This window comes from Ixodes scapularis, unplaced genomic scaffold (genome assembly GCF_016920785.2).
Source record: "Ixodes scapularis isolate PalLabHiFi unplaced genomic scaffold, ASM1692078v2 PGA_scaffold2__306_contigs__length_199485367, whole genome shotgun sequence".
NCBI classification, from domain to species: domain Eukaryota; kingdom Metazoa; phylum Arthropoda; class Arachnida; order Ixodida; family Ixodidae; genus Ixodes; species Ixodes scapularis.
Genome location: NW_024609857.1, coordinates 52502033 through 52522203, shown reverse-complemented (window position 1 = coordinate 52522203; position 20171 = coordinate 52502033). Strand labels below are relative to the sequence as shown.

At 46.1% G+C, this 20171-nt stretch overlaps 1 protein-coding gene across 1 annotated transcript in view; it reads right to left on the bottom strand.

Annotated features, from left to right (window-relative positions):
- Positions 1–20171, bottom strand: part of LOC115310117 (voltage-dependent calcium channel subunit alpha-2/delta-1) — a 405214-nt gene that overhangs the window by 61323 nt on the left and 323720 nt on the right. The window contains exons 7-9 of the mRNA XM_042291392.1: positions 6463–6523; positions 5639–5689; positions 4702–4801 (exon numbers count right to left, since the gene is read on the bottom strand). Coding sequence (XP_042147326.1) covers positions 4702–4801; positions 5639–5689; positions 6463–6523 — 212 coding nt within the window. The remainder of the gene's footprint in view (positions 1–4701; positions 4802–5638; positions 5690–6462; positions 6524–20171) is intronic.

The following is a 20171-nucleotide window of genomic DNA, read 5'->3' as shown; positions in this document are numbered from 1 at the left end:
ACCTAGGCACAGACTGCATTAGGTGGCAACCGAAAGGATACCCGAATAATTTACATTAAAAGAAGAAAAAAAACATTTTGTTGCCCCTAACGACATGCATCGCGAGTCGCAACTCAAAAACTGTCCGGAAAATGTAATGTTTTTATTCTAGTACTTCCTCCGATTGATCGGAGCTTGTCTATCTAGCTCTTTTTTAATCAATTACTGACTTCAAAAATAATCTTGGTCGTTACAGTATTTAGTGCTCAAGCCGTTTTGAAGCCGTTGCGATAATAAGAGATCCTTCATGTCCCAAACTAAGACACTCCTGCATTCAAAATTGCAGCGATCATATCACTAGATGGCAGGAGAAGTGTTGTCTCGCACTGGCAGATCAGTCACAGGCTCCAGAGCTGTTGCTTGCAGTCACTGGGCCCGTCGAGTCCGCACTCCTTTATTCCGAGCGCAGCAACTGAACGACGTATGGCGTAGAGGAGGGCGACAAACCGAGGCTGCGTTTCAGATCAACTCGAACATATCCGAGTTACCCTGCAGATTATGTCACGTGACAACAAAAATAGAAAAACGCTGGGCGTGGGCGGGCTTTCGTACGCTAAAGTACAGACAGAAGCTTTACCGTAGAGTGAGATCGAGTAAATTTTGAAACACGGCCCGAAACTATCGACGAGCCACACGAGCTCTTTCCGACCGCACGGTTATGACGAACCCGGTATTGTGTCGTAGTTTCGGTTTCTGTATTACGTCTGTCAACCTTGATTGTGTGTGTCGCTAGTGTTGTTGCCTATATAAACATGTGCTCGTATAAATAACGTGTTGTTCGACTTTTCGTCACTTCGGCCTTGGTCGCTACACTACACCCGGCTTCTCCTGGATACGGGTGGCAGAAGCCGAAATTAGGGAGTTTTAGAATAGCGCACGCTAAAGGTTTGCGTACGCAAAGAATAGCGTCGTCGCCACTGCGCATGCCCCGAACGCAAACCAGGTTTTGCGCTTTGCGTGCGCAATTTTAGCGCGCGCTATTTCCCGGAAATAGCGTGCGTACGCAAAGCGTCTTTGCGCTTCTTCAAGGAGGATTTGTGATGAGAAGTTGGCTAAAGCCAAGACGAGCACAGTTAAAAAAAATGGCGGCTTCCAGGATTATGTCGGCGGCTGCTTTGGCGGCGTCATGAGTGCGACGTCGGCGGCATCCTCGCGACTGCAATTTTCAATACGGGACGACATTGCACTCGGTTTGGCAGCGATCACCGGCAACTTGATGCTTGCGACGCGCGAACATTTCACGGCGAAGGAACGATGTGCGAAGGTCAGTACACGAGACCTCTCTTGCCGAGGCGACGCAAGCGGACGCGACCGGTCAACCGCTCGCGTCGTGTTCTCATGTTTAAACAAATTAAAATGCTACTCTGGACCAAAAAACTCGTTTTCTTCTAAAGTTACATCATTTCGTGTGTGAAATAAAAATTGTGACTGTATCTTGGTGGCGTCGCAAGCGCGAGATGCTTGGGCTTTTGCGTCGCGGCGGGGAAACGCTATTCTAAAACTCTCCTGCGTCGCGTGCGCTAATACAAGCGCTAAATTTAGCGCTAGCGCGCGCTAAAATTGCGTACGTTATTCTAAAACACCCTATTATTTCCAAGATAAATTATTTAGGCCCGTGGGCAGCGGCACAGTCTAAAACAAAAAAGATGGCGACGTTATGAAGTTTTAACGAATGTTTTAATATTCCTGAAATGTTTGAAGACTCGCTTCGAGCACATATGTGGAAAGTTACCTTAGCCGATCTGTTTATTGACCATGCGTGCTGTTCCGATTTAGATTAAAGACAGCATCCTTGAACCCGCTCGTTGACGCATGAAACCCGAAAATTTGTAAGAGACTCCGTGGTTCCGTCTCGCAGCGCCGGACGAAAGCTACGCCGATACCGGCTCACCGTCGTTTGATAGCACACGAATTCTTTTTGACGCGGTATGCATGACGAAACCTTTCCCGCAACGCTAACTGATGTTTTGGCGTTCTAATTTAAGTATATTTATTCGCTGCGGTTGGTCTAAGCATTTTAAGCAGGGCAGCAGTCTGACTGTCTTTTCATCACGACTTTTCTGTCGCCGAGCTATCGGCACTCTCGTTCGATAGATCAATTAGTTTTCAGGCAAGACGCACGTGCAAACCTTTTTCCTCGACGCTGACTGATGTTTCGGCTTTCCAATCGCAGTATCTTTATTTAGCTAAGTATTATAAGAGGGGAAGAGCGGTCCGAATGTCTCCTCATCTCGACAACGTTTCTGTTGATGTGCTATCGGCACGCTACCGTTTGACAGATGAATTTCTTTTTCAGGCGAGATGCACGAACAAACATATTTTGGAACGCTAATTGATGTCTTGGCTTTCAATCAAATCTTTTTACCGTCTGGATTAAGCACTAACGAACTGAAAATGGGCAGCGGTCCGCTTACGCCTTTCGTCTCGACGGCGTCAACGGTCTCACCAGCAGCGCAGCCATCTAGTTCATTTACGTGACGTCACGGAGCGCGAAGAAGTCACTCGCGCTCCGAGAAATTCTCGGTGCACGAAGAGCGCGCTCGAGGTCTTTGGTGGCACTCCTGTCCGTTTACTGAAAAGAGCGCCAAACTCTCGCGCTCCGGAGCACGGACTTAACGCGCCCTTTTGGGAGACATCTCAAGAGCCGGCTAGGGTGCCTTCATGTGCGCTTTAGAGCCGGCTCTTTAAAAGGCTTGCTAATGGTTAGAAAAGATGGCTTCGGGAGGTTCACCGATATATATATATATATATATATATATATATATATATATATATATATATATATATATATATATATATATATATATATATATATATATATATATATATATATATATATATATATATATATATATATTTATAAGTCAGAGATCCGTACTTGCGGAGTTGCTATGCTAGGAGTTTATTGCATGTATTTCGACAGTTTCGCCGAGACGCTCGGCGTCGTCAGGAGATGGCACACATGTATGCCATCTCCTGACGAAGCCGAGCCTCTCGGCAAAACTGTCGAAATACATGCAATAAACTCCTAGCATAGCAACGCCGCAAGTACGGATCTCTGACTTATTACATTTTCCTGGTCCATTGTTCTCAAGCTACTCTGCCTCACTTATATATATATATATATATATATATATATATATATATATATATATATATATATATATATATATATATATATATATATATATATATATATATATATACTACGCTAAAAGATAAAAACAAACTAAAAAAATGTTTAGCATGTATGTTGCTCCTATAGCCTTCGGCAACACTTGCTTGCCTTTCAACCCACCATCGTCCGTAAAACCCGTGGAAGGGAACCCAGTACAATTGAGAACTCCGTGTCCCTCCTTCGACCTGTCCTCCATTAGACGAACTTCAAAGGGACCGCCAGTGTCGACAGCTGTGCTCTCTTTGACAAGGAAGGTGAGAGACAGCGCTTATATTTTGTTGCTCTAGCACAGTATTTTACAACGAGTTCACAAACGCCAGCTCGTCTAGAGAAGGGAACTTTATGGCATCGCTGTTTCCATGTTGAAGAAAAACTGATTGATTGGGGGGGGCAATGCCAGAATGCCAGGGCCCAGAGGCTCCTTTTAGTTTTGTTCCTTCTTTAGCTGTTCTGAACTTAGAGCGACTAGCAGTCTTTCAACTTTCCGGGGGCCAACACATGGCCCCCTTGCAGCCCGGGGCTCTGGGTAGCGGCACCCTTAACCCGTACCTTAATCCGGCAATGCTGATGAGCACGTGAATATCGGCTTCACGCGGTTGCGTAGGTTGCATACAGAGCAACTTGGGAACATGATACTCCAGTTACGACAGAGTCATTGGGACATGTGTTCTATCACCCCAACCATCGACGACATGTAAACACGGAAGCCACAAGAGACAAGCAGAAATCGCGAAAGGGCCTGTTCCGGCCAGTTCAGTGTTTTCCCGCTAGGTGCCGTCTGTTTTGCTGGAGTTGCGAATAGTTGGATGAGAGGTAAGTTTAGATGAAGGCTAGAGCGATTTTCCATAAACGAAATTAGACGTATCCCGGCCGTTGGTTTGGTTTTTCTGACTCAAAGTAGGATCACGGTGCGGTGAGAAAATGTTTAATATGGGATGCATTTTATTAAAGCAATGCCACGCTCTTACGAGGAATAAAATGTACTGGTAATTTTTGAAAACGAGATAATGTAAGGGGGGAGAACAAAATTCCCTTTACAAAATTACGTCCTCTTCTCGTAAAGCTGAAGATACTACACGGTGCGTACTAAAAACTCACAGTCGAAGTGGCAAGTCCATAACATAATGTTCACTTCTAAGCATGAGTACGTAATTATTAGAAGCGCATGTTCCGCAGTGTCGCCAGCTTCATTATAATGCAGCGTTTTCGGAGATAATGCGCCTGCCTTTTTGTCTGCATCACACAATGGTACCGAGTCAACGAACGTTAACTACTGGTCTCCTGTGTGACGATAGGATATGTTGAACTAAAGTTACAAGAATAAGGAAGAAAAAAAAAACAAAAAAAAAAAAAACACGTAAACAGCGGTTATGCCTTGGTGCCTAAAAATCGTTATGGGGGCGGCGTATGATGCCATATGTCGAAGCACCGGGCTTACTTAGTGTACAATTTCGGCTAACACGAAACCAAAACCGAGCTCTCACCCAAGCCACGTTGATGAAATCGTTTTCTTCAAATGTCTTCAGGAGGGACTTGACGGAAAGCTTCATGATCTCCATGGAGGGGCCGTGCATGCTGCCGCTTCTGCAGTAGTCGGAGGAAACAAAAACACACTTGAGGAAGGAAAGTTCCATCATGAGATTATTTGCACATTTTGACGCATGAAGACCGAACTATAGTAATTTAATAAATAAAATTCAAAACAATTCCACCAATAACAATAAAACTGTTCCTGGAATGGAAAGCAATAATGCACAGTTTCTTGCCCTGACGTAAACTCAATACCGAGATCAATCGTAAATAGGCAACAAAGACCTTTTCGTCACAGTTGGACTAGTTGACAAGGGCCACAAACACATCAGTATGCCTGCCTATAAGTAAGTAATTCAAACGTAGCATAAAATCTGACAGCATCCTTATGGCACAAATTATTTGAATTTCGTATCATCAGCAGAAAGGTTAGAATATTATCAACTCACATTTCTTCAAAAAAAAGATGACTATTTTTTGCGTGTCCTGAAAAGGATCTGCGGCACTTAGTTACATAGCCACGTTTAAACTTAGCGGGTTTGTGTCCTGCCAGTGGACGGCGTTGAATTGACACTTTGACGTCACGTGACATTGTGACATCACGTGACTTCACGACGTCATGTGACATCCTGATATTACGTGACACTGTGATCTCACGTAGCACCATAACGTCGGGTGGCACAAATTCTGACGAAATTTAAAGGGAAAACCTGGAACTTCACGTGACATCATGATATCACAGTGCCACGTGACACTGTGATTCTCCGCTAAATTTGGCGGAGGAATGTCTCTGCTAAATTTAAGGGGCCACGATGAACACGCGGCCGAACCGCGGGATCCGACACGAAACCCTGTCTGTCAGTAACGGTTATGGCCGTAAAAGGAACTCACGTGTCCATTAGTACAATGACATCTTTAGGCGAACTTGAGCCGTCAATAAACCTGGAAGAAAAACAAAGCAAATAAAGCGGCGTGATTTACTGGAGTGCAGCATAAAAGGGCAGGCACATACGCGCAGTAAAAACGGCCCTCAAGCGACGGTTGTTGGAAACTGTAGTCCTGCGCCTATTCTCATCGCGCTTGGGTTTGCCGTCCAACATATCGGGTAGGAGATAAAGTAACCAACTTCTTAGCACTACTCGCAAATAAGTTCAATTCCTCTAGATAGCTTGGCGCGTAAAAGCTGACTCACAGCAAAATAAGAAACCAAGTATTAGTATGACATCTATTTTGCCAACCAAAGTAAAATTGTCGATGCACAAATTCGCTACATATACTGGGTATCGCGGCTAGTGCTAGTGTGAACAATAAACTAATATTTCGTACCAAGCCGTTCAAACATCTTTAAATCATTCATAATCGCTTCGATGCTATCAGCTTCGAGATGTTTCAGTGGCGGCCTCTTATGGTTTCCTTTCGTGACGTCACGAACGGGATTTGCCTCGCCGTAATTGGCAGGATTTGGTTCGCGGCGATCCGGCGACTGAGCAGGCATTATCATAATACAGTAAGCTGTGGTTTCGCCAATTGCGAACTTCGACCACAGCGTTTTTTTTTGGTCGCACAACTAAGCCCTCCTCTCCCCTGCCCCCCCCCCTCCCCCCCCCCCCCCCCCCCCAATTTTCATTCACAACACTTTCTCTCTCTCACGTCGTTAATGGACTGCATGTAACGCGATGAACGCGACATTACAACTAATCGAACGGGGTTCTCACCAAGGCCTCATTCGGACATCGAACAGGTCTGGCTTTCCAGGGGCGACCTTCCAACGATTTGCTGAAACGAGATAAGACCAGCAATAGCGTCAGCTGTAGAAGCAAAACGACACAACCGAGTCCCAAAAGATCTTAGTCAACGCGGAGCTTCAATTAGAACCCCACTTGGCAGTCTGCCGTAAAAAGAGCCTGCTGTATCAACAAATTGCGACGCGGTCAATTCACGTAATTAGCGGCAGTTCTGCTTAGCCCGCCCCTCATAACAACATGCAAACGCTTTAATCGGATTTCCCTAAAAGGCAAGCAGTGAAATCGATGGATCTGAGACGTTCGAAACGAAAGCGTATTGATTTTTTTTTTTTTTATTCCTGCCGGTCAATTGAGAACTCTCATCGGCCTGCGTACGATAGCGCAATATTTTATTTCTACATTTTTATACATCAGTCTTCTCGTCTCTCCGGAGTGACTGGCAGATTAAGAAATGCGGGAAGTGGTGAGTCCTGTGCAGCTAATTATCATTCCCCAACGAATAATGTTGCGGAAATTAGCCTATAAAAGCGTGCAAGAAGAGGCATGGAAAAAATATGCGCAGTCATGGTAAACCACGCTCTGTGTTTGTTAATGCTGAATATTGAACGCGTTGGGGTTGAATCTTTGAAAACACGTTCTTCCCGTTGACGTGTTGCAGAAAATATGTAGACCAGACAAAATATCTGTTCCCGAAAGATTACGCGAACACAACCAAAACGTGAGCAGCCATCGAGATGGTCGCTTGTCGATGCATTGTCATGACTACGGATAAGAAAGTTTGTTGACCATATGCTCGATTATTAGCAGGCATAAATATAAAATGTAAAGAAAAATTATAGAGGCAAACATAGTCAAAAGTTAAGGCGACGAATGCGTCAGCGTGGCTTAAATCGATCTGACAGATAAACAGACGGGGTTCTTGCGAGCAGCAGCGGGCTACGGGATTGGTTGAGTCGCGCGATAGCGGAGAGCATATATCATCGCGTATTTCTGAGGATGAAGCAGTTGAAGTGAGCGCGTTGATTTGTCTGGTTCTTCCCTCTTCTCCGCCTGTATAAACGTAACCATATATGATTTCAAAAGCTGTTCACTCTGCCTCGTTAAAATTTTTGCGTTTCTTCATATATTTGTTTGGCTTTTGTTTTTTGTTATTCGTTGATGGACGGTATAGGCAGAATACATGTGAACCTTTATCTGGAGTTAAATTGATTGTTTTGCGTCTTCGCCGACCCTCAGCCACAGCCACAGCCAGCTGTAACAAACCGTAAAATAATCTCGCCTTTGGCTAAATACTCGCTACACCTAAGGTCCGATAATTATAATGTATAAGACTAGTGTTCGTTTTTTTTCCCGTCGCATTATCTGTTACAGAGTTTGCAGTGCACGCAGCGAGCAGGCGACGCACTCTGACGTCAGTTTGCTGTGTTCGTGAAGAGATGGCGCCACAAGCCACAACCATCGTTATCTTAGTCGTCTGCTGTTTACCCTGGAAAGTTTGTTCTTCTAGTTGTATACAGGAAGGGAAGAACGCCTTAGAATTCAACCAGGCAAAATTCAGTCCTAAATGCACGTTTGGTAAAAGTAGAAGCATTTTACGCGCAAGCCCCGATTTTCCCGACCGTGGCTTAACAGCGCAAGGATCCATTTGAGACTCACTACACATTTTGTGAAACAAGTTTTAAAAATAATTTCCCGGTTCAGTTGAACATGAAATTACAATAATTGATAATGCATCAAATATCTAAAAAATTCCGACGTAGAATGCACTCTGTAAGGGCGTGCTGATAATGGGCCCGCTTCACATCAAGCTGAAGAACTCAACAGATCACGTCTTACGTGCTTCTATGATTCAAGGATAACTATCTAATTAAAATTGCGAGATATTATATATATATATATTAAATTATGGACAGAATAAGGTATTTGTTTTACCTTTTTTGAGACTATGCAGGAAATGGTTTCCTGTTTTGAGTGAGTTGGGTCAATATCTCATTAGTCGATACGGCAGTTGAGTTCAAAGAAAAGCATTCGGATGCAACATTATTTGATGAATTAGGGCTCTGGCACAAATGACGTTCCTGTTTTTGTTTTTAGGCTAATGACTGCCATAGCCTTGGGTAAAAGTATTTCTTGAAAGATTTTAGGCTGGAGTGAATTTACCTTACATTCAGAGTTAAAAAGCATGTTTCTTTTATAACTTTCGAATTTCAGAACAGTTAATTAATTTGTTGCAACACTATATTATTAATTAAAATTGTACGTAGTTTGGTAATCTCTCTTCATATATATAGAGTGTTCTTTCTCTAGCTTTATAGATTTCTTTAAGAAAAGCCGTGAAAAGTTGCACTTCTGCGTATTGTGCAGGTGAGTTATACGGCCAGAGGGACACAGTATAGAGAGTAATTGTAACGATCAGTCGGCCAATTAATTAAAACTCGTTACTTAACTTCTTACTTAATCAAAATAGACATATGGTTACTATTCGAAACTTGCTGAGCGTCATCAAAAACCACTAAATTAGCAATTTTCAGGAAGACTTTGAGCGCGTGAGAGGCTTAGTCGTGCACTAAAGTTACCACTCGTGAACCAAGTACAAGGGTAGTGGTTGCGGAACGCGTATGATGACATTACCAATTTACCCCCGAGCTTCAAGTCGTTATAAAAAAGATTTTATTTTGTAATTTAAGTTTCTAATTGGAACCTTATGTCTATTTTGACGAATTAAAAAGTTAATTAGTGAATTTTAATTAATTAACCGACTTATCGGAAAGATTAGCCAGCCACATAACGTCTCCCTGGCCGTATAACTCACCTTCACGAGCCGCATAAGTGTAACTTACAACACTTATCAGCATCGGTAACCGCAGCGATTCCCATCTCGACGAGTGCTGCAGAAGCAGGAGGAATGCAAGCAAAGCAGGCGGGAAGCAGCCAATAGGGACTTCGGACCCGACTAAGAAAGAAAGGGGTCGAGAGAAGAGTTGTACGCCGAGGTGCAGGTGGACAGACTCATTCTCGTTGGTCGGCCATGAGTGACATCTTTCTAACGACTGAGTCGACGTCACGCGCGGCCTCTCTCCACGACGTCTCCGTCTTGCTACGACAAAAATTGTATCCAAACAGAAAAACGGAACGAGGCGTTCCCGATGAGAAGTGCACTCTTTCCGCTTTCCGTTTTTAATTTGGACACTTTATAGCACGCAAGTCGAAACGAGACGCCGTATAATAAACCGCGACGTGCGCGTCGTCCCCCTGCAAAACTATATCACTATTACTCAAATACAAACTCACACACAGAAAGTGTGCACGCGCACCACACACAAACGCTTATGTACACGCAGACGTGCGCATGCACCCAAATACAGAAACACACAGACATGCACGCACAAATTCACACACGCAAACAAACATACATAAAAACATACGAACAAGGCACGCACACGGACGCAGATACACACACGTATACAGACCCACATAAACACACACACATGCGCGTACACAAAAATACCCGCAAAATCATGCACACCCGTGAAGACACTCACGCACACACACTCACACATAAGCAAACAAACAGACGCGCAAACCCAAACCATGCTTGAGGGCATGAGCGGAACCGAGGTTGGGCTGGGTGTACGACTTCCTAACATGCATGAATAATGGCCGGTATCAGGAGGGTCGCTCGTGCATACGCTCATCCGCCTCGCGCGACTGATGATCGTCGCGAACATTAAGGTTTCCGCTGCGGGGCCTTTCCGGGACTCGCGACGGCGTTTTCTGCCGACGTCGCGCCGCCTTTCTCCCCCCCAGTTCTAGCTCTCTTGACGAATGCCCTGTTCTTGTGGCCCTTTTCGCTAAGCGAATTTGTTTTGTTTTTTTTTCCTTTCAGAACGTCGTTGTCTAGAAAAGACGCGATGCAGAAGCAGGGCTGACGTGTCGAGCAAAGATGCGCGAGCACGACCGCACTTAATGAAGACGCCGTTTTCTGGTAAGTGCGAGGAAAGTAAGATAACGGGACCATTAGGACCCGAGACCCAGCTCCTGCACCTTTGGACGAGAGATGGCGGTAGGATGTTTGCAATGAGCGCTGTCTAATGGAAGTGAAATATGAGAAGAAAAAAACGCACAAGAGAACAGAAGATTGACAAACGCCGATCTTTCAACTAGACACGAAAAATATCGGCACATTGATACTTTAGACCCATGTTGTTGTATAAAAAGCAATCTCCAAACTCCGGTCTAAAAACATGCTTTTCGTGCAGGACTCGTCAAATTATGAGGCGCTGGAGAAATGCAGCCTCCTGAGTTTTGTCCTTATTTCGAACTCTTTTTGTTCGCCTTCCGCCCATTGAAAAGCATGCGGAAGGGCCTTAGAACGCACCTGGTATCGCTGCGCCGTAGCGTTCTTCCGCAACATAAAGTTCGTCTGCTTTCCTCGCCGTCACCATGGCAACGAACGCCGAATGAATAGAAGCACGCACGGTACTGCCGCGTGAAGCTAGCAACTGCTGACGCCATTTTACGGACGCCGTCTGCTAGCCAAAGCCGAACGCGGCGTGTCAGATCAACCGCCTCCGCCGATGCGCCGCTAGCAAAGACGACGAAGCAGAGACACGCCGACGGCGATCGAGCAAGCAACAACACCGCTGGACGACTGCAACGGCGGCATTTATTCGGATCAAAGGCCGCCTTCGCCGGTGCGCTGCTAGCAAAGACAACGAAGCTGAGGCACGACGACGGCGAATGGGCGAGCAACAGCCACCGCGGGACGACTGCAACTGCGGCATTTAATCGCGTCAAAAGCGGGAAATAAGCAAGAACAATTTTTATTTGAATCATAACACCCGATATCCAAGTTTGGGACCGCATACCTTTGCTGTGAACTTTTTACAGAGACACGGGGTGCCGCATTCAAAACACAGCTCCGTTTGCAAAATATGGGGGCCCTGAAAAGGACCGTTTAGACCGCTACCAGAACCTATAACTGACGTAACGAGCACTTGACGAGCGGTTGGCGCACAAGTCGTCTTGATGCACACAGGCGGGTGACGGGCTCAGCGCAGCGGATCCCTCGAAGTCACCGGGGCCGTCAGAAAGCGCCGAGGGGGAACTGTGCGCTTCTTTGCATTTATTATTTTTATTTCATCCGCCATTTTATACCTCGTGACACAATTCTAACATACTCATTGGTTGATCGGTCGGACCACACCATCGCGTGACAATACAAACGCCAAACGTATGTCCACAGACGGCATAGTGACAGAGAAGGGAGCAGTCGAACCCAACAACAAAATGAAGTAACAAAGTGAATAAAAAGAAAAAAAATAAGAAGGGAGCCGTTGGAGTTTCGGACGGCGTCTTCTTTGATGAGAGGAGCTGCTCTGGCCAGAGCGGCCAGAGCAGCCGTGCTGCTGTGGCTGCTCAGAATATTCCGGTTTTATTCTTTTTTTTACTCTACAGGGTGCCACGACCCTTATTTGAAGCTGATTTGTTAAATTAATAACAAACAACGCGTTGGAACGGAGGAGGTAGAGAGTCTTGGCGTCAGAATTTGACGTGGTAGAAAAGAAAAGAAAATAACGAATGCACAATACGTACCGTATGCCAAGACCGTTATACTCCGCACTTGGCGAGGCCTTATGACGCAGCCGACGACCGTTAGGCTATTTATTTTGTTTTTTTAGATTTTTTATCGTGACGACTACTCCACTGTGCCTCGGAGTCTCCAGCGGAGATCCGGCAGGTTTTAGTAATTATTATTGTCGTTTGAAGGACACTCTTTCTATGCTGCTTCGTTCCTGACGCCATAAAAATATGGGGCGGGAATACTTAGCACCACGTATAAAAAAAAAAAAAAAGTTTAGTTCATGGTCGGATTGGTTTGTGGATACAATTAGTCCAATAAAATTAGTCCAATAATTGATAAGTACGAATATTTAGCTTCATTATTGGCATCTTTTGTGTGCATGCGTCAAATAAGCACCCAACGAGAAGACACGAGAACAACGCTGCAACTGCTGGACCATAGACCACTTTTGAGAAAATGCGCCGCAAGACAGGGAGGGAGTAAGGGATACAAGTAGAGTATTTAATGTCACCAAAATCCTGGGCGGGGAACACTTGGCGGTATCAGTGTATCGTTTTGAAAGCGATACAAAAACACGTCGGCGTCTGATGTGTGTGTGTGCCATTCTTTCTTTTTAGATTGCAGGCGCGAAAAATCCACACGGACTAGAGCCTGAGTAATGCAGAGTTGTTACTCAGGCCCCAGCCAGTGTGGATTTTTCGCGCCTATAATCTAAACAGAAAGAATATTTTTATGGCGTCAGGAACGAAGCAGCATAGAAAGAGTGCCCTTCAAACGACAATAATAATTACTAAAACCTGTCGGATCTCCGCTGGAGACTCCGAGGCACAGTGGAGTAGTCGTCACGATAAAAAATATAAAGAAACAAAATAAATAGCCTAACGGTCGTCGGCTGCGTCATAAGGCCTCGCCAAGTGCGGAGTATAACGGTCTTGGCATACGGTATGTATTGTGCATTCGTTAATTTCTTTTCTTTTCTACCACGTCAAATTCTGACGCCACGACTCTCTACCTCCTCCGTTCCAACGCGTTGTTGTTATTAATTTAACAAATCAGCTTCAAATAATGGTTGTGGCACCCTGTAGAGTAAAAAAAAAAGAATAAAAAAGCAATATTCCGAGCAGCCACAGCAGCATGGCTGCTCTGGCCGCTCTGGCCAGAGCAGCTCCTCTCATCAAAGAACACGCCGTGGGAAACTCCAACGGCTCCCTTCTTATTTTTTTTTATTCGCTTTGTTACTTCATTTTGTTGCTGGGTTCGACTGCTCCCTTCTCTGTGACGATGCCGTCTGTGGACATACGTTTGGCGTTTGTTTTGTCACGCGATGGTGTGGTCCGACCGATCAACCAATGAGTTTGTTAGAATTGTGTCACGAGGTATAAAATGGCGGATGAAATAAAAATAATAAATGCAAAGAAGCGCGCAGTTCCCCCTCGGCGCTTTATTCTTCCAGAGGCGAGCATCGCAGTGACATTGCGTTCAACTTGTGCCGTCTTCATGGCGCCATGAAAGACCCTCTTGAAGCAATTCATTTGCTTTAGCGCGTTGGCCTGCTCCTGGCTCCTGGGTTTTCGTGCGTGTCCAGAGTGCGAAAATGCTATGACAAGCTGCAAGTCCGCGCTAGATCTGCGGATGGCAACACGGGGGGGGGGGGGGGGGGGGGGTTGCGGTGTGTGGATGACTCGTGAGGTATCCAAGAGGAAGCCGGTCAAAGTTCAGTACCGGGGCGAGGTCTCGGTACGGAGCGGTTTCTTTTTTGAAGGATCGCACCTGACGCTTCTCCAACTCATGAAAATCATCCTCCGAAAGCCGGAACCTACCGTGCGCCGTCATTCAGCGGGAGGCTGATATCGCAAGTAAGACAATAACTGATTGGGCGAGCGTTTGTCGGGAGGTTGTGGTAAATGCCGTCTTTAAGCATTCAGACATGATTGGTGGCAAAGGCGTGACTGTAGAACTAGACGAGAGTATGTTCGGTCGGCACAAGTACCATCGCGGGTATTTAAGGCCTGGCCAGTGGGTTTTCGGCGGTGTGGCGCGTTGCAGTGGGTGCTGCTCTCTTGTTCCCGTGGAGACCCGTGACGCTAAAACCCTGCAAGGGCTAATAGCCGAGTGGGTCCGCCCTGAAACAAGAATAATCGCTGATTGTTATGCTGGCTATCGCAAGCTTGCAAATGACGCTCGCTTCACGCACCTCACCGTCAACCACAAGCTGCACTTTGTCGACGCGAACACTGGAGCGCACACCAATACGGTGGATTGCGCCTGGGCACACGTCAAAAACTCTCTTCCATCTGGACGGCGCGAGAGCCACCATTTCACTGGTCACCTTGCAAAGTTCATGTTTTGGAGGAGAGACAAGGCGCGCGGAAACACTGATAGATTCCAGTCGTTCGTCGCCGCGGCCGCCAAAATCTGGAGCCCCGACGCAGACAGGGGACAGGGCGAGGATTCTGACGGCCGCGGTGACTTCGAGGGATCCGCTGCGCTGAGCCCGTCACCCGCCTGTGTGCATAAAGACGACTTATGCGCCAACCGCTCGTCAAGTGCTCGTTACGTCAGTCATAGGTTCTGGTAGCGGTCTAAACGGTATCCTTTTCAGGGCCCCCATATTTTGCAAACGGAGCTGTGTTATGAATGCGGCACCCCGTGTCTCTGTAAAAAGTTCACAGGACAGACCCAGCAAAGGTATGGGGTCCCCAACTTGGATATCGGGTGTTATGATTCAAATAAAAATTGTTCTTGCTTATTTCCCGCCTTTGATCCGAATAAATGCCGCAGTTGCAGTCGTCCCGCGATGCTGTTGCTCGCCCATTCGCCGTCGGCGTGCCTCAGCTTCGTCGTCTTTGCTAGCACCGCACCGGCGAAGGCGGCCTTTGATCCGAATAAATGCCGCCGTTGCAGTCGTCCCGCGGTGTAGTTGCTTGCTCGATCGCCGTCGGCGTGTCTCAGCTTCGTCGTCCTTGCTAGCGGCGCACCGGCGGAGGTGGTTGATCTGACACCGCGTTCGGCTTTGGCTAGCAGACGGCGTTCGTAAAATGGCATCAGCTGTTGCTAGCTTCACGCGGCGGTACCGTGCATGCTTCTATTCATTTGGCGCTCGTTGCCATGGTGACGGCGAGGAAAGCAGACGAACTTTATGTTGCGGAAGAACGCTGCGGCGCAGCGATACCAGGTGCGTTCTAAGGCCCTTCCCGCATGTGTTTCAATGGGCGGAAGGCGAACAAAAAGAGTTCGAAATAAGGACTTAACGCAGAAGGCTGCATTTCTCCAGCGCCTCATAATTTGACGAGCCTTGCAAGAAAAGCATGTTTTTTTTTGGCCATCCCGGGTCCTGCTTTTTTTATCCGTAACATGGGTCTAAAGTATCAAACCGCCAAAATATCTTGGTAGTGACCTAAATTGCGCATGCCCACTGATCTCTATTTTAGTAGGCTGGATCGCGGATCGGGAGCCCGTTGGTGTCGCCACCGGCGGCCATTGCTTGACACCAGGCAATACACGCAGGTCTATGGGAGAAACGCACAAAAGTAAGCATACTGAAGCATGTACGCTGTGCTCGGAGGCGAGTATTTTATGGCGCACTGCGATCCTTATGTCGGATGTTTGGAGATTGAATCGGTATTTCTCAAACGTCCGGTCGCCGAATAAAAAAATGAAATATACCGGAGCACCAACGGCTGAGCTGGCGAGCTTGCTCTCGTAGTGGAGTAAACAAAGGAACTTGACGTCAATAGGACCGTCCTCAGGGAAGCCCAGAAGTTGATGAATGACAAATAAGTTCCATCTCGACAGCTGCTTTCCGGGAGAGAGCGAATTCCGCGTAGCAAAGCCTTCGAGCTTGTCGTCTGCTAAACCCAACTCAACGAAACCGCCACCGACTCGGCGGTAACTCCAGGTAACTCTCGCCTCATTGAGCTGCACTACAGCGGAGTCACTCTTGACCTCAAAATATTTATTTAGAAGAACTGCGACGGCTGTCAGTTTTAATGTTTGTACTCAAGCTATTTGACGGGATTATCGAAAAGCATCCAAAAATGTTTCAGTGCCTTAGAAACAGCTTAGAAACGGCGGAAAACGTCACTTTTTCTCGTTCTTCCCATAGAGTCCCATGCATTGGCTGGTGTCAATCAATGGCCGCCGGTGACGACACTCGGCCCCAGCTGCCGAGGCCGCGGTCCGCAATCCAGCCTACTACAATAGAGATCAGTGCGCATGCCCACGGCCACTCGATCCCCCTGTTGGTGCGGCCTGCCGATGTCTTTCCGAAAACAAAAGAGCGCGCGTGAGAAGAGAACTTCTCCCATTTTCCGTGGGGGCGCTGCACATCGGTGAGCGGTCTTGTGGGCTGAAAGCTATACTCTCTTTCACCCAGTGTACCGCAGGAAAGGCTGTAAGCGCGAGCTCCTTTCTCTGGGGCAGATCTCGGCGGCACAAGCTCTCGTGCAGTAAGGGCAGGTGTCAACGCTATGAGATCGCGCTTCCAGCCTTCGCTGCGGTACAACATAAGGTGAAACGGAGTATAGAGAAGGCGCCCAACGCGCTCTTGCTCCGCTACGCATATAAAATATCTGCCTGTCATTGGCTTCGCCGATACCGAGGCGCTGCCGCGGTTGCAGAAGGCAGCAAAACTCACTTTACCCCCACCTATGCACCGCTGTGCTCGGCGAAAATATCGTAGTGCCACTCTGCGCTCGCGTGTGTGGTTTGTGTTGGCCTTGACCAAGGAGGACTCATCTATCCACGACCTGAAGCTGTCTGGCTGGGGAAGCTCGTCTGCACCTCTGTCGAGAGGACTCTACAGTCGGCAGAGATTCGTGGTTGTGGAAGGATTTGCAAGGTCCTCTCGGAGCGCTGTACTTCCACACCTTATGGACTGCCCGCTGATGTGGTGTGTTAACTGCCGAGACCCCTACCACAGCGAAGAGCTCTGCGATCTCTTTCTCAGAAAACTCCTCAGACCTTTTTTGGCAAACTGGGCTGGTGACCTAAACAGCCCACTAGAGAATATATTGAGGCTTTCGCGGAAGCCTCTTTCCCGAAAGGTACTCCGCTTGTGAACTATATGACTCCCTTGGTCTGTTTTTTGTGAACAATGAAGTTTATATTGCTGAAGTTATGCACACGGAATCCGATTTTATATTGTCCTTCACAGATAAATAAAAGGCACGGCTCGCGCGTGCTCGAGCGTCGGTTAAAACCGGAAATCATACGGCCTAGCTATAGAACTTTTCTGTTTACTCTCGTCCTCAGCCACCTAATAGGCGTATCTGGTATGGGCGACGAAAAAATAATCCGACGTTTCAACCTGCAAATAGTAAAAAAATAATGGGGAGGCAAAACGAGAAAGTTTGACAGTTACGCTTATATCCTTAATGCCTTCCATTGGCGTGGCAAAAGCAAAACAATGTTTTCGCCCATACTGGAAGTGACGTCAATTCAAGATGGCGGCGCACTTGCAGAAAAGGTCTACATCCAACTATAACTCCTATATTACAGTGGTAAAAGGAAATGGGGGCAACAGTTACGGGAACAAGAAAACGACAATTCGCTCATACTGCCAGCAGAATCCAGCTTTAACGCGCAGCCTGCAGCTGAGTGAGCTTTTCGCAGAAAGAATCATGCGCTTTTTTTCTAAACAAATTTGTCACATCATTCATGCAATCTGCCACTCGTTTCAATTTAGACTTGCGGCCGCACGAAAAAAATAAAAAATCTAAATAGGCACACCGGGCCGGGCCGGGCCGTACTGCTCCTCTCTCACTATATTTCGTCTTACCTTAGCATGGACTAACCGCGAACGCTGTGCTAGCGCGAGCGGCTAGCCTTTACTGCCTTGACTGGAGCACTCGCTGCAAGAGCGCTCGTGCAGCCGCCGAGGCTTCCTTCGAAGCAACTATCTCGCGCTTTTAACACGCGCGGCTAACAAGTACACACTAACGTGAAACGCGATATGCTCCCCCGAAAGGTATCTTTCACCGATAAAGGGGTATTCACACGAGGGAGAAAACCCGGGGATTTCTCCCCGGCACGCGCGCATCACGAGATAAAAACGCGAGGCTTTTGCACATCGCAAAGCCTGACGTTTTCGTCGTTGGATGCGCGTGCCGGGGAGAAATCCCCGGGATTTCTCCCTCGTGTGAATACCCCTTAACGAGCGCCACGGCTGGCGCTGTGGGGTAAAGTAGAACTATCGCTCTCACCGGCGAAGTGCGGCATACGGCAGGCCGATCCCAAGGGGAGTCCTAATCGAGTGGCCGTGGCATGCCTTTCAATAGACCGATCTCGCCAGCCACTTTGACTGCGCCAACGCTGCCGCAATGCACCGAGGGAACTTTAGTCTTTCTGCGCGTGCGAAAACCTCGCTGGAGCTCTGCGCGTGAATAGAGCACGTGCCGGCACGAGCCCTCTCGTGCACTAGTGATTGCCTCCTGTGAAGTAAAGTCATGGCGGCGTCACGCATGCGCCGAACGTTGAATGAGATCGGTATATTGCGTTTCACATCAATAAATATGATTTTGCTAGTTGAAAGATCCGTGTATGTAAGTTTGTTGTTGCGTTGTGTGCTTTATTTTTCTTTCTTTCTCTTTTACTAACTACCCTAACACGCTTCATTTATTCCTTCTATTTAATGATTAGAGAACATGTCATTCTCAAAAAAAAATAAATAAATAAAATAAAACTAAACTGACACATCGGAGATTAATCGAAAAGATAGCAAGCTAATCATAAATGCTAGTATTAATTTTTGTAATGGTTTCCCCCCTCCCTCCAATTTGCTGACTTTAAACTGTGACTTTTTTTTTTATTGTGGTTTGCGTAGTTTTTGTTTTTCGGGGCCGAAGATGAATCAGTCTTGCTGTATCTTTTATACTGCAGATTAAAAAAAAACAAAAAAAAAAACTTAACTATTGTTTTGACAAATCACGTGATTTGAAACAGACAACAAAAGCAAGAGATGAGCACCGGAAACGCAAGATTTACGAGTCGTTGCAATACGTTCGCCGAAAAAAGCAAAACAAAAGGACAAAGAAGAACCCCCACTCGATTGGCATAAAACGTACATACGTTTTACATACGTCACAATGCCTATAACCAATTTTTGTTGAGTAATTTTACTTTCATAACTTATAATTCTTTTTTTTTTTTTAAATAAGGGTCTGAAGTCGTCTGACTGAGTTCGCTCCCTGTGTCTTCTACTTTTGATTGTTTAAAAAATTTCTCACCCAGTCTCAGGTATTTTAACAAAATAGTAAACGATTAGTATCCTGGAAAGAATCATCATTGAGGTCTGGAAGTCCAACGTCACACCGCGGTGCAAGGATCCTTTCTATGGTTCCTTGAAACCAGTAGATTTTCAAAGCTGCGTGTATTAGGCGTTCAGCACTTGAGATTTTCTATGCTTTTATGAGTTTTTTTTAATAGTTTGACTGGGCCACCCACTTAAAAAAGTGGTTCGGTTGATTCACTGGTAAAATTCTTCACCCCTGTAGTAAAAGGTGGAATTGATCAATTTGTTCCAAAGCATTTTTTGAAACTTAAAGAAAAAGTATTCCTCGTGTTATTCTAAAAATCTGTTCTACTATATGCACAAAAAAAACACAAAAAAACAACACTGTCACGAAATATACAAAAGATACGGATAGGAATCGTGGTACCTAGGTTAAGTTTTTATCGCGCACTCGTGAAAAAGTTGCTTATACATGACGAGCGTGTTCATTTAAAAGTAGGGGAACTATAGTCTGTTACGCAAACCAGATGCATTTTTGGAAGTTTGCCAGTTGACACACGATAGATAGTGTAGAGTATATCTACTTAAGAAATGATTCGCGGTAGCTACCTAATCCGAAAGACGTTGCTCACTTATTTTCGAGGCACTTCAGTAGTTCCTCTTCTTCAGATGTGTTTCAAGGTTGGGGATCTTCTAATGAGTATATACACTCAGATGTTTTTACGGCTAGCTAAGTTACGGTTTCCAACATCATAAACGCTATAAAAAATGTAAATCCAAAATTATCATTTGGCTCCGATTCTATTCCAAATAGTTTTTTTAAAGGCTATTTAAACTCATTCGCTCCAATATTAGAACATATAT